Source organism: Scomber japonicus, chromosome 23 (assembly GCF_027409825.1).
Source record: "Scomber japonicus isolate fScoJap1 chromosome 23, fScoJap1.pri, whole genome shotgun sequence".
Taxonomy (NCBI): domain Eukaryota; kingdom Metazoa; phylum Chordata; class Actinopteri; order Scombriformes; family Scombridae; genus Scomber; species Scomber japonicus.
The window spans coordinates 16,796,830-16,813,818 of NC_070600.1; the positions used below are offsets into that span (position 1 = coordinate 16,796,830).

Consider the following 16,989-nt stretch of genomic DNA (forward strand, 5'->3'; position numbering starts at 1 on the left):
CAATGACGTTGAAGAGATAGGACACGTAGCTTCATTAGCAAATTGAAATGCACTACACAGTGTCCCTTCAACTACCAGTATAGATTATTGCACACAACTCATCTAAGGCCTCTTAACCATTATCACAAGAACATAAAAATGCCAAGGCCCTCACATAGCAATCCATTTTTAAATAACTATATATTTACACTTCATAATATCACATCACCAGCACAGGTCCTCCGACAGCTGAAAAGTGCTGAAATCAAAATATATAGTGATTTCTTCTTCTTCATTATACAAATTGTTCAACAGAAATGGTACACCGCAGGATTGGGAGCGCCTTAAAAACCTCAGAGAAAATCCAGCTTGTATGTGTGTGTGAAATAAGAGTATATCATTGGTCACTAGAATCATTAGGAATCATTGTTAGAAAAGATGCTAAAAATCAAACTTTAGATCTTTTGTGGTCAAGTTCAGTAACATGCAACAAAGCAAACTTTAGAAGAAATTTGAGAAGCAAACTCCAGATGGCTGATAAGAGAGAAAAATGTTAATACTTGACTAACAGATCAGTACTGTCTTGTCTTGTTTTTACACATGTACCCATTGTAAGGCACAATAGCCTAAGCAGTGCATGTGGTCCTTGTTTGTCGCCTTTAGCATTAGCATCTGGTTAAAAAGGACACTGCTGTAAAATCTACTCCACATATCCTCTTCCACTAACATCAGATACTGCATCATTCATGTCTTGTGTTTCCAAAGGAGGTGAAATGGTTGTTAAACTGACCAGACAAAACAAACCCTTTTTCCTTTACAACATGCTTGTTCACATGTCAGAAAATATTGAAAGAAAGAAAGAAAGAAAGCTAAACTTCATGATAGCTCCACTACAACTTCACTATAGCTCACCCCAGATAAAAGAATGAGAGCCAGTCCAATTTGTGTTCACAAAATGGAGGCTACTGGTGCTGCAGAGAAGCAGTTACCATGGAGACAGACTGCAGAGGGGCTACTTGGTTTGCCCCGTCTACTACAGCAACTGTTGGGCAGTCATTTTTCTACATCCCCTTTCATATCATCTCCACGGAGGAGCCTCCTGGATGCAGATCAGTGACTGCAAGCTTGTTAGTGCTACACTTCAAGCTACCTCCCCCTGGGCTGAGACATTTTGGTTTATGCGGTATTTGTTTTTAAGCCAACCTGTGATTACTTTAGACATGCAGCAAATCCTAATATAGTCTGGGAAAGCAATAAAAAGGTACAGAAGCCTGGATAAGATGAGTGCAAATAAGCTGATATGAACCATGGAAGACATTTTCTGTTTTCTTCCAGGATTTAAGGGGTGATTCTGATACAAATAGTTTAGGGAGTTGAGTCCACTCGAGCCATTTGATCACTCATGATATGAACAAAACAAAAAAACCCTTCCTAAATAAACTGAGCTGGGATTAATCTCAACCCGTGACATCTGCACTCCCAAGAATGTCAAGTACAAAAACAGTAGGAAACCCCCAGCATTTAAAGAACAGCATAGAAGAAGTTCCCACCCCAACCATTTGTCCTTCTGGTCAAGTAGAAATGGAATTCAGGTGCAGGTTAATTTGCTGAGGCCTAGCGGCCAGCAAAATGTGATCAAGTGTCAGAATTTAAACCAGGTCAGATTAAAAATACAGACAGCGACACCCCTTGATGGGATTTTAAATCTTCACATTCAGAGAAATCAAGGCTGTTCTGTCCACAGTCATTAAAAGAATATGCTTTATACTTTTTAGCCAAATAAGTCTTTCAGATCATTGTTGACAGATGCACTTTGTTTAAGCCCACTTTGGTTCATGCCAGGGGTAGCGGTAGGTTGAGAGAAGTTCTGCGGGCTGAAAAAAGGGTTTGCCTGCATCCCAAATCCACTCTGCATCCCTCCCATACCTACTGGCGCCCCCTGCATCTGAGTCTGAGAGTTCTGGGCTGAACTGTACTGATTGAGCCAGGGGCTGTTGGGTCCAGGTGGAGGAATAGGACCCATTTGGTTGAGGGTGACTTTGGGCTTGTTGGCTGTAAAAAGATTGTCCAAGGCTGACATGTCAGGGCCTTTATTGGTCTGCCCAAGAGGTCCATGATTCTGTGTGAGGGCACCAAAGTTTGGGGTGCTTGTGGTGGTGGCCATGCCGCCATAGGTGCTGGGGCCTGCGGGCCGCATGCCCATCCCCATGCCTCCTGCCTGGAATCCCATGGATGGGTTGAAGCCATTGGACACTGGGGCACCCATGGGGGCCACCATGGGGCTGGGGGAGGGATAGACAGACATGGTGCTGCCCTGCACTGGGGCTGGTCGTGGTGTGTTAGCCAAGGATAAACTGTTTATAGATGCCATGTTGTTCAAAAGGCTGCTGGTCAGATCCTTAGTCTGCAACACAAAAAGGAGTAGGATTTATCATCACAAGCCATGAGCATTGGAGTGTGTGTTTACACAGAAGTATGCAGGTTCTACCTGAGAGTTGTTGGTGGAGGCTGGTTTGATAGTCTGTGGTGCTAAAGGCTGCTGGCTCCTCAGTTTGGCTGCCTGCTCTTGCTCCTTAGCTAATCGCTGTTTCTCCTCTAGAGTCAGCGACATCTAAAACAGTGATGCAGAGAATGAGACAATGTGCAAATTAGACTCCTTGCTAAACAGACTAAAGGTTAACATCAGCGTAAATGAATCGTGACATTGTTTCCATACTCTATTAGGCTGTGAGGCTGTAGCTGAAGATCCATTCTCTTTCCCATTAACCCCTGTGCTGCCAAAGATATCATCCATCTGAAAGGGAAAAAAAGACTGGATGGAATAGCTTGCAGCACCAAGAGATAAGATTTCCAATTTTTCAGAAAATGTAAGGCAAGAGAAAATCTTTCTTTTGATTGTCATAAAATGAACCTCTCACCTGGTTCCCAGAGCTAGGTGGACTCTTGGTTTCCTCTGACTGGATCCCTGTGGTAGATATGTTCAAACTCCTAATATGAGAGAGAACAATATTAGAAAAGATTCTGAAGAGGCATTTGCACATCTCAGTTAATCATACCATAATCATCATTATCATGTAACAAGTGCCGACACATTGACACATCCAATTACAGCTTACTAGTTAATTTGTATAAAATCCCCATTAATATGTATGACCATTTTATACTTCATCAGACTGAATATAAATGTGAATATTGTACAGGGTGCATAAAATTGTGATAGACACCTCTGCTGCTCCTGCATGACATGCAGCTGCTCCAACTTGGTCTTGTGTTCAGCCTCCATGCGACTCAGCATGTCACGGATAACCACCATGAACGAGTTGAACTGAAACATGGAAAACATCAGATATATAAGGATAACGACTTCTTGTAAGTAACAAAAGAAAACCAAGACAAAAAAAGTATGTACAGTATGTGTTTGGCTGTGTAGTACCTGATTAAGGTTGAGGTTGTTGTCTATACTAAGAGACACAAGGTGGGGCAGGCTTTTGGAGGCAAGGTGCTCTTTAGGGATGCCCAGTTTCTTGTGGGTGAAGGTGCACTTATAGATTCCTGAAGTGAGAAGTGAAGTCAGATAACCAATGCTCAAGCAAACAGATAAGCTGCTCATTTGTTTCATATAGAAAAGAAATATCATTAGAGGTTCTAATTTCTTTACCTAGGATGCCCATGAGTACTGCTGGTTCTCTAGAGGGGATCTGTTGTAGGAAGGGCAGGATCTCATCAATGACATACCACTTGTCCAAGTACTCCAAAATCTTCCCCAGACATACTAGAGAGTTCACCCGCACCTACACAATGAAAAAACAGGTCACATAAAGTCAAAATACATACACAGTTGATTACAATATTAAAGCGATAACACAATTTTGAGAGAGAAATTCAGATATTTCAGTTGATAGCAGACCATGTTCAAAAGGGACAAAGACAAAAATAAATACACCTAAAAAGCTAGAATTACAGAAAAGGATCATTTGTGTGAAGGTAGAGGGGCTGACAGGGGTCAGATGAGAGCAGAAAATGACTGATAGAGACTCACGGCAAGAGAGGAGGTCTGTAGGCAAGCTGATTTAATTCGAGGGATGAGGGAGTTCTTCATGGACGGATACTCAATCAGGTTAGCAAACGTTGGGATGATGTTCAGGCACAGCTCCTGTTCAGCCACAGATAAGATGTTATGAAATGTGACATTTTTATGATGCCAAGTGCAGTGTATTCTTACCGTGCTGTCAAGATAACGCTGAAATGATAATGCCGACTAACAGCATGTGACAAAAAATGTTCCAAAGGAGTGTTATTCTAAAAATATGCACCGATTCTCACAATGTTTGTCCTTAAAAAATGGGGTGTCTACAGCACCTCTGACAATGAAAGGCTTAATTTTTCTCCTGTACCTGGATCTGTACAGAAGGGGCTTCCAGAGCTCGGTAAACCATAGGCAGCACGCAATTCTTGATGTCCTCCGCTGGTGTTTTGGTCAGCAGCAGGTCCATCTTTTGCAGGAAGATCAGCAGGATCTGCACAGCAAAGGGACTCCATTAGAAAAACAAGATTTAAAAGCAAGAGACTGCTGTGTACTATTTCCTACGGATGAGTAAGGTGGTACGTGGCAGTAAGTGGAGACTGTGATTTCAGTGGCTTTAGTATTCCAGACAACACAAGGCACAAACTAGATGATGTGACAGCATATTCACAGCAAAGACCACTCACCATATTACTAGCCTGAAGGAGCATGGAGAGAAAAATACAGAGAAAAACAAGTCTTGATAAAGTGACAGAATGAGCCCAACTGAGCATGCTCTTTAGTCAGCTTATTTTTAGAGCAGAAACATCATGCAAAGAGTTAAATAGAGGAAGAAAAAAATCCACTTTTCAGAGCTATTTAAAAAAAAGCAAAGCACATTACTGGAGATCATGTCATCACCAGCTTACCACCACATGTTTTGACTGCATCAGTAGAGTCTCTAACAACCAACTTTGTGCCAGACATATGCAAAGGGAACTCTGTATGAGTTGAGTTAGTTGTTTGTGTCTACCTGGATGGGCTCTTGCTGCTTGAAAACAGGTGTGAGGTCGGGCAAGATGAGACGAACATACTCCTCCTTGGTACACTCTTCGGCTATCAGCAGCACGTTGGGAAGCACAAAGGGAACCATGTCGGGGTTGATGAACTCAGAGGTCAACGATGGCAAGATGCGATACATCACCACTCTCTGTGAGAAAGGAAATCAGAATGAATTTTTAAAAAACTGCCATTAAAAGGAGATTACTTTAAAATGTACGTAGTGCATGTCCATGAGTTCATTAGAAAGCATATGACTGCAAAAAAAAGAGAGGGCAAGGAAAACCTTTAAACATATACATTTCCTTTCCAAAATATACAAACAATTACCTTGGGTAGTTTAGGCAGGACTTTTGGGAGGCCTTTGTAGAACTGGGACTTTTGTAGGTTGTCCCTCTGGAAGAGTGAGTCGAAGTACTGCAGTGTCACTGCACCCACGTCGTCAAAAAACGGGATCTGTATTGCGCACAAAAAAATAATAGGTAAGAAATTTGTCATCAAAACTAGCAGACATTACCAATAATCAAAAGCACATACCATGACAATTTGAAGTGCAAATGGACATATTCTTTGAATCTACATGCATGTAATAACAATACAAACCTTGGTCATCTGGTCAGCATCAGGTCGGACAGTAGGCGTGACACTGAGCAGCATCTTGACATGTTCCCGCACTTCCTCTGGGATCTTGTTCAACAGTGCTGGACTTATATTGGTCAGCTACAATTGAATAGAAAAGAATCAGTTTTTGACTGATAAATACACAACACAGTTCACATTAGTGTGGAGCAGATGATCCTGAAGTCTGTCAAGTCAAAACACTGAATTATCTTTACTGCTTCTGTTTTTCTATTCAGTTTAGATGTGGACGAGATATCTGCTGTAACTATGAGCAGACAACAGCAGTTGCCAAAGAGACGAGCATGAGAAAAAGGAAAAAGAGAAGTAGAGCACATGCACGATGGCCTTATATTGTAGCAGCACGTGGGCATGCCAAGTTAACTGTGTATATAGTACAATGGTTATTATGTTATGAAATAGAGAAAAGCAAATAAATCTTTATTTTAACCAGAAAGTGTTTGGTGTTTGCTTGGTATTACTTGATTAGTTGAACAATCTACAGTATTAAGTACTGGATACACTACTATACTATTCATAATCTTTTCTGACTAAGCAGCCATTGGTCATTCTCCTACACTATACTTCTACTCACCTGGTCCAATTGCCTGCTGAAGCTCTTAAAAATGTCATGCTTGTTGACTTGGAAAACAGGCTTGCCCTCATTGAAGACAGCATGCATGACCACACCCAGCGAATACATGTCAGAGGCTGAATCACAGCTGACAGACAGGATGTACTCAGGGGCCAGGTACTCAGGGTTGGGGAGGCAGAGAGGAGGGAGGTTGGGCTCCCATTCTTTACATGAGTATTTAGGCTAAAAGGGAGTGAGAGAACATAGGAAGATGTGTGTAAGATGTGAAAACAAAGCTCATCTAAGACTGTGTACAAATGCCACTTCCTTCAGTAAAAAAAGGTGGTCCCTGCCTGACAGTCTGAACTGAGGGATCAACAGTAATCAACTTACATCAGCATCTGATGGGTTGATAGAGGAGATGCTGAAGTCAAAGCCCATGATCTTCCAGGCTCCACTCTTGTTGAGGATGATGTTCTCTGGACTCAGGTTGCCATGGACCATTTTCACCCCACTGTGAAGAAAGGACAAACCCTCCGAAATCTGAAGAGACAGAAGAGGAACACGTCAGTCAAACTTTGAGTGAGATAGATACAAGCACATTGTTTGCATTGAACAGTCTTGCTTTAAACTCACTTAAACAGGACGAGAACCCAAAACCTCAAGCGTGGTATAAGCTATGCATAAGATATACATATTTAATGTATATGCAGTGAAAATAGGTCAACACACATTATGACAAGGAATTACTAATGACTAAAAGACTACATAAGAAATATAACCTTATAATAAATATTTCAGGCATTTCTTTTTCAAGCAAAAGCATTGAAAAGCAAGCACTAGCTCTCCTAGCCATACATTTACTGATTTCAGTAATGATTACCAGCTGTCAAAAAGGCAAGATAAATAACTCTATATCAATCAATGGATCAGGAGTAAGAAAATAACAGCCTGGTAAAAAAAAAAAAAAAAGAGTTCATATTACAGCCTGTCAGACGAGAGACTAACAATGACAGGTGAGGCTTGGAATTGAGCTGGTATAACTGGCTTTGTCAATGTCAAACTGGAATTCCAGATGTTGGCTACATAGCAATAAAACCTGCTATACAATTAAGACTTCATGTGCTGATATCTGTTGAGCATAACTTAAGACAGTTCTTTGCTACAGGCATCTTATCTTAGGGGCTCTGACAGACCACCTACCAACAACTGCCTGCACTCTCACCTGTAGCAAGCCATACTTGGTCTCCACATCATAGAGTTTGTACTCCTTGATGTCAGCAGGCACGGGGCCGGGCAGGTTGTCCCAATGGCCGAGCACATTGGAGAGACTGGCAAACACCGGCTCTGTGCAGAACGCCAAACAATCTCTGATAGCAGAATACAAAAAGACAAAAAGAGAGTCAGAAACATCTTTATGAGTTACAGTAAGAATTGCATTGGATAAAAGTTAAAAAACATAAATACATTTAAAAAAAGACAGAGCATTATGGGGGAAAAAGGAAGCCCATGTCAGCCTCAACCTTATTTTGCCCTCAAGGTGCATAAATTATTCAAGGACAAGTCGACAGGGTCTTTTGATCATGAAAGCTTCTGCTTACATACGCACACACAGAATCAGACAAATAGATTTGTTATGCAATTTTTCCCTTGAATGTCAAGCCCCTCTTGTGCTGTGACTCATTCGTGTGTGTGTGTGTGTGTGTGTGTGTGTGCGCGCTAATCACCGTGACTCTTCCAGAGGATGCTGCACAGTCAGGAGACGGGGGTGACGCAATCTGGTCAGCTGTTGCACCCCTCTTTTCAGAGAATCAATTATTTGGTCCTTCTCAAATTTCTGATACTTGTCAATCATCTTCTTATCAAACACAAACACTGCCACTTCCTGGAGGGTCAAAGACAAACAACAAGGCTCTCAATTGTTTCTACTTTAAAGACCCAAAACTACTCCTGACATGGAGTATTAATTTAAATATAAACTTGTATGAAGAGTAGCTGGTCTGGTCTCAGGTAGGATATCAACACACACCTGTTTGGTGGACTTCTTGGTGCCATTGTAGATCCTCCAACACAAACCAGGACCTCCACTGGCGATATGTCGTCCAACCTCAAACTCCCGTGTCACCGGGTTGCCCATCACAGCACTGGTAACATCTGCCGTCACCTTTGTGACGGTGCTTTTTAGCTTGTTCAGCATGGACTCCATGTTCTGGTCTGACCTGGCAGCTGAGGTGAGGGAGGTAGATGACAGGGTAGCAGTTCAAGGAAAATACAGTTTTAGATTAAGATATATAAAAATACCACAGTCAGTCATAAATGGAATATGGAAACAGTTTAATAGTCTCTGCAGTGACTGAAAGGGACAGCTGTGGCCTAACCCTTTGCAGCTAAAGCAAAACTGTCAGCAATCCATTAGATGTGCACTCTTGTTCACCTGGTTGAACATTTGCACATCAAAGTGCCCACCTGTGCTGTCTCAGGCAAATAAGCATTAGAACAGCCATAACAGCCCAAGCTGTCCTCAGAAATGTATAATGTAAAATGACTCAGAGCCAGCCCGAGCACACCATACTCAGGCTCTATTTCAAAAGACTTCAGGGTGACTTGAAAGCATGTTGGGCAACAGGAAGTCAAACAGAAAGAACAAGACTGCTGAAAATATCGCCATATCATGTTTATGTGCCAAGTTTCTTCAGGTTTTTAAAAAAAAAAACTTTCTGGTATACTGAATCTAAGTCCAAATTTAAAGGGTACTTTCCAAAGCTCGCCTCAACCAATACCATTAATGAAAATATCTGCTTACTATATATACTGTGGATATACTATATATAAAGCATCTCATTCAAGCTCAGTCAGGTGTGCTTGCTTAGCCAATGCAGGCTATTTAAATATTACGAGGGCAGCCAAACTTAGGGTACAAAGAAATGTGAAATCTGCCAACCTCAGCTTTGTTTATATCATAAGATTTAAATGATCAGCAATACTGCATTAATTCCCCCCATCATGGAGGCTGTCCAAAGCTTTTATCTGCAACAGGTTTATTTTCTGAATCACACATGGTTACCTTAAGATGACAGTAACATTAAAAGCTTAACTTGTAACTTTATGTCACGTTTAAGTTGGTAGCTTGTCGCACAGATGAAGATAAACTGAGGGCAGCTTTTTGGATAGCTTACAATAATCTTACCAAAAACCAGCTTGCTAAAACGATTATGATTTTGCAGGCTATTCGTGTGAGGTTAAACCATAATTTTGATGGGGTTAAGGCTTTTAAATTGTGTATTAATCGCTTAATGTGACTGTCATGTCTGGTTAAGGGGGGAGAGAATGCCTTGATGTTAGCCAAGTTAACCATCTTGTTTAGCCTGTATACGCCAAAATTAGCACATCACCGTTAAACTGCGGTAAGCGGGGGGAAAACAGACAGCTGATCGCTATGTAACTAACTCAGTATAACGCCGCTGCTCTCTGTCGTTTAACGAGATAAACGCGTTTAATACCAAAGCGAGCTAACTAGCCAACAATGCGCCAGTAGACAGTGACGTTGGCGTTACTGTCAATACATCTACGTTTGTTTCAACGTTGTCACTCCAAAAACAACCTCTAGCTGCTTACCTTAAGGTGAAAAAGCGTCTTAATTGTATTTATTTTGTTAAGTAGACTCTCAGCTGTCAATGACGGCTGGGACACACAGCCCCCATGTCTTCCAGTAGCATACAAAATGAGTTAGCTTGGTGCGCTAGTGAACGAGCAACCCTACTTCCGGTTTTTTTACGGAATCAGGTGCGTCGACGTCATATCATGAGCTCGTGGCATTAAATGTAATGAAGATTATTGAACAAAATCATGATGTCATAAAATACTTTGTTTTCATGATCTTTAAAAAAAAAAATTATTAAGTACCCTACATGTTTCATGCAATTATACACTGACCAAATATTTTATTCATGAACAGAAATTCTCAAAAACATCGAAGAATCACCTAAAGTCGCACCTTCCCCCAAGAATTGGACCATTTATTAAAATCACGTAAGCTAGTAAATAAGAAAAGTAATAAATTAAGAAACCACTATTCGCTGAAACCTCTGACTAAATTATATATGAACCCCTAAATGTTTATTTACTCCTTTAATTTTTATTATCCTGTAAATTGAATGACATTTTCTTTATTTCCTCATACGTGTAACTAACTTCTGAACTGGATAGACTATACATGATATGATGTTTGCCTGTATTGTGTATCACACTGTCGTTTCAATAAAATTTAAGAAACCCTGCCAAAAACCAAACAAAACTGTGGCAATAAGTATACATTTTGGACCAAATGAATGAACATCAAGATACCACACTCTTTGATTAAAAAAGAAAAAAAAAAACAATTTTATAAAGTACTAATCTAACTAATTTCTAAAGTACTAAGTACTAATTTACATTCTACTAACATTGTTTGCTCAATTATATTTAAACCTGTTCATGCAATTATATTTACATAACACAATTTCACTTATAATAACATAAAATAATGGGGGTTTTTTTCCATCGTTGTAGCTGTAGCCCAAACATCTCACTGTAGGAACAAAAGGGGAAACATATTTTTGGGTGGTGGGAAACTTTAAAGTGCCTCTTATAAGGGAACTCCTTAGAACCACATGAAGAACCACCAAGGGTGAACTCCCAAGACATGCACTAAAAAAATACAGCAAAGTCATGTTTGAGATCATCAGCTAACCTTTATTAGAGGTTATTCTAACAGTTAATAAAGCATGATTCAGCATCATAAAGTGCATTCTCACATGGTTTCAGTGAACACAAAGAACAGACGATGCTGATTGACATTAGACTTGACAGTAAATTAGTTTTGTATGACAATGGCTTCATCAATTAAAAGAAAAAAATCCAACTCAGCCATTACAATTGACCTAAGATAAATTAAAAGCCTAAAACAATATACTTGTGTTATGCCTCCACCTTTCAAGTAAAAACAGAAGTTGCAATAAAAGGTATATGGCCAAGTTTAAACAATTAAAAACATTAAGTTAACCTGAGCTATCACTATGGTACCTTTTCTGCTTTCAGTTCATGTTAGTTTTAAAGCCTTACAAGGGAAAGAAACACATATTTTATACTTCTATCTCTTCATCTAGTGTTTAACCATGTCCAGGTACAATAGTGCTGCTTTTACCAGTATTTTTCCACAACACAGTCAAATTGAACCAAACCAAAAACCAACAAGAAACTTGTAAGAAAGAAAGACTGCTGCTATAATATTGTTATTCTTCATTTGATATGTAGAAAAATTCATGCTTGATTGAAGTGCACAGTTGTATTCCACAAAGCCACTGATTCATTTCCAAAGCCCCAATCAACTTCACTTAAATAATGCCCTAAATCATGCCATCATCGTTTTGAGGCATTTTTTATGCTTTACATATATTCTATAGTAATGCCAGAACAATCCAGGACACAAAATAATTACACCATCTTTAAACATTATTCATCTGAATGATATAAAAAGAGTGTTACCAATGTAACATATTTAAAATATTCTCTCATTTAATACAAAATGCCACCTGCAACAAATAGCTGAATCTTCCACAGCTCTCAGACAACTCCTATTTAGGCACCTGATATCTTAGATTAACAGATATTTTATCATTTATGAACTACTGCAAAACCAGTCCCAATTACAGTTAAGTCTGTGCTTCAACAAACAGACTTATATCTCAAAATGCTTAATCAAAATCCAGTGTTAACCCACCAAGTGCAACAGGACAGTAAGAAATACTTAGGGGGAAAAAAGACTTCTTCAATTCTACAGTGTAAGCAGGAATTAACACTCTTATCTACTGGCTTTTTAAGTGCACCTAGGAAGTCAATCAGTACCATTCTCAGAAGGTGCTAGAGAAGTGCTGGAGAAAGACCACAGGGTGATGCTTCTCAAACTCTTTGAGCAGCCTCCTCTTCTCCTTGGCAGGCATTTTCTTGTTGGAGGAGATGTCATGAAGAAGTTGCTTGAGGCTCTCCAGAGTGGTAGCCTCACGCTGGTCCTCGTATTCCGTTGGCGTTACCTGCTGGCAGAAGGTGAACGCTGCAACACATAGTGGGGATGAGTACACAAGTGTTCAGCTGGAGCCTTAATGCACAATGTCAGCAAACAAGTTGGAAAGTTTTTTGGAGTGGTTATGGAGCAACAGTGCCACCATGCGGCCATTTGTCTAGGTGTTGAACTGAAATCCTTAGTCAGTACAGGCCAAGGTCACTGTATTTTTGTAGCAGTAATCCCTTGTTAAACATTTACTAAGTTTGAAATACAAAAAGAGGATTGTGTAGCTTCGGTGGAGGTGTGTGCTCTCTGGATGCTCTCCAATTTTGGGACTGAATTTTTAGGAATATTAGAGAACAAGCTGAGAGATCCAAATATATCATATCAAAACTAATAGCTGTTGAACATAATTGAATTTACCGTCATTGATGTGTTTTTTTTTACTGGTATTTACATACAGAGTTAAGGCTATTTTGACCAGATCAAAATCTGTGTTAAATACACAATGGAGATAACAGACAAGTTGTTATTTCATGTGGTGCTTTGTGTAAGGCCAGTGGTTATGTGCACACTGTCTTGGAGTTGAATTTGTCTTACTAGCAATGGAGTCCGGGTCTTTGCCCTGCTGCATCGTACTCAGTGTTCTCCTCACAGCTTCAATAAGGGATGTCGGCGTCTGTAATCATTACAGTAAGAAAGAGTGAAAAGTATTTTTAAAATGTTAAATCCAAATTTGTGAAAGGTAAATCTATGCCTGTAGGTCTACAGTCAACATTACATCTATGTATAACACAATTAACACAACATTAAATGGAAGTTTATAAATATAATCATAAGTCTTTTGACTGATTTCTTGTTGTTCTGACAAATACACACCATAATAAAACTTAATTTATTTTTTAGGTGATGCAAAAGTTCTATACATATTTGTGAGACCTACATTTTAAATTACTCTACCAGGGTAGAAGTGTACCTTGAAGAGGTCAGTATGATTGTCCATGAGAAACAGCACCAGGGTCTCGCTTTGGGATCGAGTCAAGTCATGATTCTGGACAACTGCCCTCTGAAAAGTGCGACAGACCAGGGCCCTGTTATCAGTCTGAAAGGAAAACAAAGCAGAAAGTCAGTGATAGATTCCAATATCTTTACCATCGATCCAACCTTGGTTATAATACTACAAAAAAGATACACTAGAATTCAATGAATCAGTCAAGTGATATCAAGCACACATACAGCTTTAGAGCAGTATGGTATGTAACTCTGCATGGTATTAGAAAATTAGTGCAGGAGAAATTACACTATTTTTCTATTGTTTTCAATAAACTAAGAATCCTGTAAGTGTGCAGAAAAGGCCAGAGCTAATGAAAGAGCCTATTGTGCTACCTGCTTCTGCAGACGCCAGGCATCCGGGTGAGCTGCTGTAGCCATGAAAGCCAGTAATCTCCGGAGTTCGTCTCTCATGCTCGTCTCCAGTAGCCGCAAACACAACTGAGAAGCTTTGATGGCATCCTGTACCTTCCCGACATCTGAATTTAAACAAGAGCGGATGGAGAAAAAGATGAATACCCTCATAGAAAGAAAAAGTACTGACTTTCGTGATTAGACCAAAACTGTGCCAGAAAATTAATTATGTTAGGTTGGTGCTGTCACTGAAATTACATCTTAAAGCTGTATGCACATGTTTTCGGATGTCAAGTATGCCAGGATGTGTTCTCAAATTTACCCCAAATATAGTCAAGATGACATACATAAAATTATATAATCATTGTAAACCTGTTTTACCCAGCAAATTCAGAATGGCAACATGTATATCCAAGTAGCGTCCTGAGAGAAGTGGAGCTTTCTCTTGTCCACTGTAGTATTTGGCAATGGTGTCAAAGAGTAGTTTCTTTTGGTTTTCCCTCTGCTCTGCCCGGCCACCGTCTACAGAGTCATCACCACATTGTAGGCTAAGCTGTTCTCCTGCAACAACAATCAGCTGGTCGGGGAAGAGCTCCAAACAATCTGCTGCTGCCGACAGCCACCCATCCAACCTGAGAAAGAAATTATGATGAAAAATAATATGTTTTACTGTCACTAATATTTCATTTTCTCAATGTTACCAGAGTGTATTTGAACAGTATTAATTTATACAACTCTAGTTTTATGTGTCCTGTCCAGAAAAGCTTTTAAGTATTAAGCAGAGCACTAACTGGGGCAGTTTAAGGGAGTCAGGTAGCTCCCTCTCCAGGCATGTGTTAGAGATAACGATGTCCTGAGTGGCCAGAGTAGCCCTGCAAGCCTGGGGATGAACCTTGGCAGGAGAGGTCAGGATGCAGTCCAGCATGGGCAACTCTATTATCTGCAGCAGCTGTAGCAGCGTCTGCTGCTTCCAAACCTCCTCCACCACTAGAGAAGGAGGAAGAACATTTGAGTAACAGTCAAATACCCACTGTAACTTTTTCTAGACACTGCACAATGTCACTCGCACAGGGCACACATCGTACTGGCAATTACACACAGATTAGCTCAGTCTTACCAGCCTTGGACAGAAAGGCAGAAGTAGTGGGGGTTGGAGTCAGAGCTGGAGACACGGATGGTCGCAGGTTGATATTTCTCAGCAGCCTCTCAACCCTCCTGTCTGATGGTCCAACAGCGAGGGGATTAGAGATCGTTCTCAGTTCATTCAGCCTCCTACAAAACCAGTTGAAGAATTAAACTTCTGTGTAGGGAGACTGGGTAATAATGACATATTGTAATTTGAATACACAAAATAAGATATTAAGTGATAATATCAATATCATAGCTATTTTAAATAAAATCAACCTGGAGCTCTTCTTCCTCTTTATCTCCAGCCCCTCTGGTGGCATGTTTTCTGTGTCACTACTGTAGTTGGGAATGGCAGAATTGGGCGATACTTTATATTCCAGAAAGCGGTAAAGACTGTAACTGCTGTCTTCAAATGTCACTTCCTTGTCTCTGCGAAACAGCTTCGTCCCCACTGGTTCAAACACCTTGGCTTCCATCAGAGCCTGGCAGAGTCGTGCAGCTTTAAGGCGAGACACCTCGCTAGAGCAAAACACCACATTCTGCATCAAATAGCTGAGGACTGCATCCACAGCGTCAGAGCCTGTGAAGCACTCGGGATGAACACGCAGATGCCTCCTACAGCGGCGGACCTCCACCTGGGTTTGTAGGGCATGGATGATGTTGTGCCACAGCTGGGTAGCACCAAAAGGCCCTGTGAAACCTGTTAGCAGACACAGGGTTCGAGAAGAGGGAACAAACAGGTTGATTCTACATTTAAAATGTTATGATAGACTTCATTAAGGTGCAACACATCTTCAAACTGGTTGGACATTCAACTCAATTAACACGTTGAGAGTATTATTAAAAATGAACACTGGTATGCTCATTGAAAACCAGTGGAGGAATATACTTGTGCTCAAGTACAAAGTTAAAGAACTCGAGTATTTTTGTTTTATACTACTAAACACTTCTACTCCACAACATCTCAGACCTCAGAGATTATTAATGAATATTTTCATTATGAATGAAACTGATGATAATTTTCTACAAGTTTAATATCATATATATATATTATTTAATATATTATAATGTATTAATAACCAAAACAGTTGATTAATTTTCTATTTTATACATGAAACCTACCCAAATGCATATAAAATCCCGCAACAGTAAAATGTCACTTATACATTAATGCATCTGTAATATTAGTACAATAATAGGCCTATATTATGGTATAACACTCAGAGAGGCATTGGGAGCACTTTTTACTTGTTTTACAGTCTGGTATTTTGCGACTTTTGCTTCCTCTACTACTGATGAAAACTCTAAATGCAGCCTATTTAAAACTTAAAAAAAGGTCTACAGATTTCCATCTCCATGAAACACAGGTTTATGAATCATTTACGTGTCACATAGGCTATATTACCTCTCTCCAGTAATCACGGCAGGGCAATGGAGGCTAATGTTAATGATATGTCAGGGCTCGCACATGTTTAAACAGCTGTACTTCGCTCCTGCGGCCACATTTACATAAAAAAGATATAAGCTAACTTGAATTATATTTAGTATTTTATACTCAAAACTTACCATGCTGTATATGTTCTCGAAAACTTCGTGTTTGGCTGTTCAACCGTCTGAACCGAGGAGTCAAATCTACCGCCATCACCAACTCTCCGTGTGACGTAAACACTTTCTTCTTCTTCTCCTAATCGTGTTGACAGACTTCACGCTGCTGCCCCCGTGAGACAATAACAAATACTACAGGCCAGTTTTATTTTTATACATTCGTTTATTTATTTATTTATTTATTGGCAAAAACAATTTAAAAAACTGTTTATATGTACACAACTCTATACATTCTGGGTACATATAACACATACAAAGAACAGTAAATGTATATGTAAAAGAAAATGTACACATTACTAAAATTATAAATTAATACTTTTAATTGATGGTTGTAGGGAGGATTGAATTAGTAAATGCAATAACTGTATACATCACAAACAGGGTTGGGAAGGTTACTTTGGACATGTAATAGGTTACAGATTACTCGTTACCCTATTTACAATGTGTAAATGAATGTAAGTAATGTGAGTATTGCAATTACTTCATCAAAGTAACTTATTCCATTTGATTACTTTTTGATTACTTCTCTAATTTTCTAACCAATGTTTTCAACTATGTGTACATATTAAGCACCAAAAT

At 39.7% G+C, this 16,989-nt stretch overlaps 3 protein-coding genes across 4 annotated transcripts in view; 1 reads left to right on the top strand and 2 right to left on the bottom strand.

The window, feature by feature from the left end:
- Positions 1–1,010: 1,010 nt before the first annotated feature.
- scyl2 (SCY1 like pseudokinase 2) lies at positions 1,011–9,932 on the bottom strand. Its single transcript, XM_053314185.1, has 18 exons — positions 9,849–9,932; positions 8,263–8,459; positions 7,961–8,118; positions 7,459–7,603; positions 6,627–6,776; positions 6,255–6,476; positions 5,645–5,761; positions 5,372–5,497; positions 5,016–5,192; positions 4,374–4,496; positions 4,019–4,132; positions 3,638–3,770; positions 3,413–3,531; positions 3,204–3,304; positions 2,898–2,967; positions 2,696–2,773; positions 2,468–2,590; positions 1,011–2,383 (listed from the first exon to the last, which is right to left on the bottom strand). Exons 2-18 carry the CDS (start codon positions 8,437–8,439, stop codon positions 1,751–1,753), a joined length of 2,766 nt encoding a protein of 921 aa, XP_053170160.1. The 5' UTR covers positions 8,440–8,459; positions 9,849–9,932; the 3' UTR covers positions 1,011–1,750.
- Positions 5,894–16,989, top strand: part of apaf1 (apoptotic peptidase activating factor 1) — a 65,390-nt gene continuing 54,294 nt past the window's right edge. For both annotated transcript variants that reach the window (XM_053314183.1, XM_053314184.1), the window contains exon 1: positions 5,894–5,905. The gene's annotated coding sequence lies outside the window, so the exon portion shown is untranslated. The remainder of the gene's footprint in view (positions 5,906–16,989) is intronic.
- depdc4 (DEP domain containing 4) lies at positions 11,414–16,447 on the bottom strand. Its single transcript, XM_053314186.1, has 9 exons — positions 16,372–16,447; positions 15,082–15,505; positions 14,795–14,949; positions 14,469–14,664; positions 14,059–14,309; positions 13,660–13,802; positions 13,250–13,375; positions 12,874–12,952; positions 11,414–12,321 (listed from the first exon to the last, which is right to left on the bottom strand). Exons 1-9 carry the CDS (start codon positions 16,445–16,447, stop codon positions 12,122–12,124), a joined length of 1,650 nt encoding a protein of 549 aa, XP_053170161.1. The 3' UTR covers positions 11,414–12,121.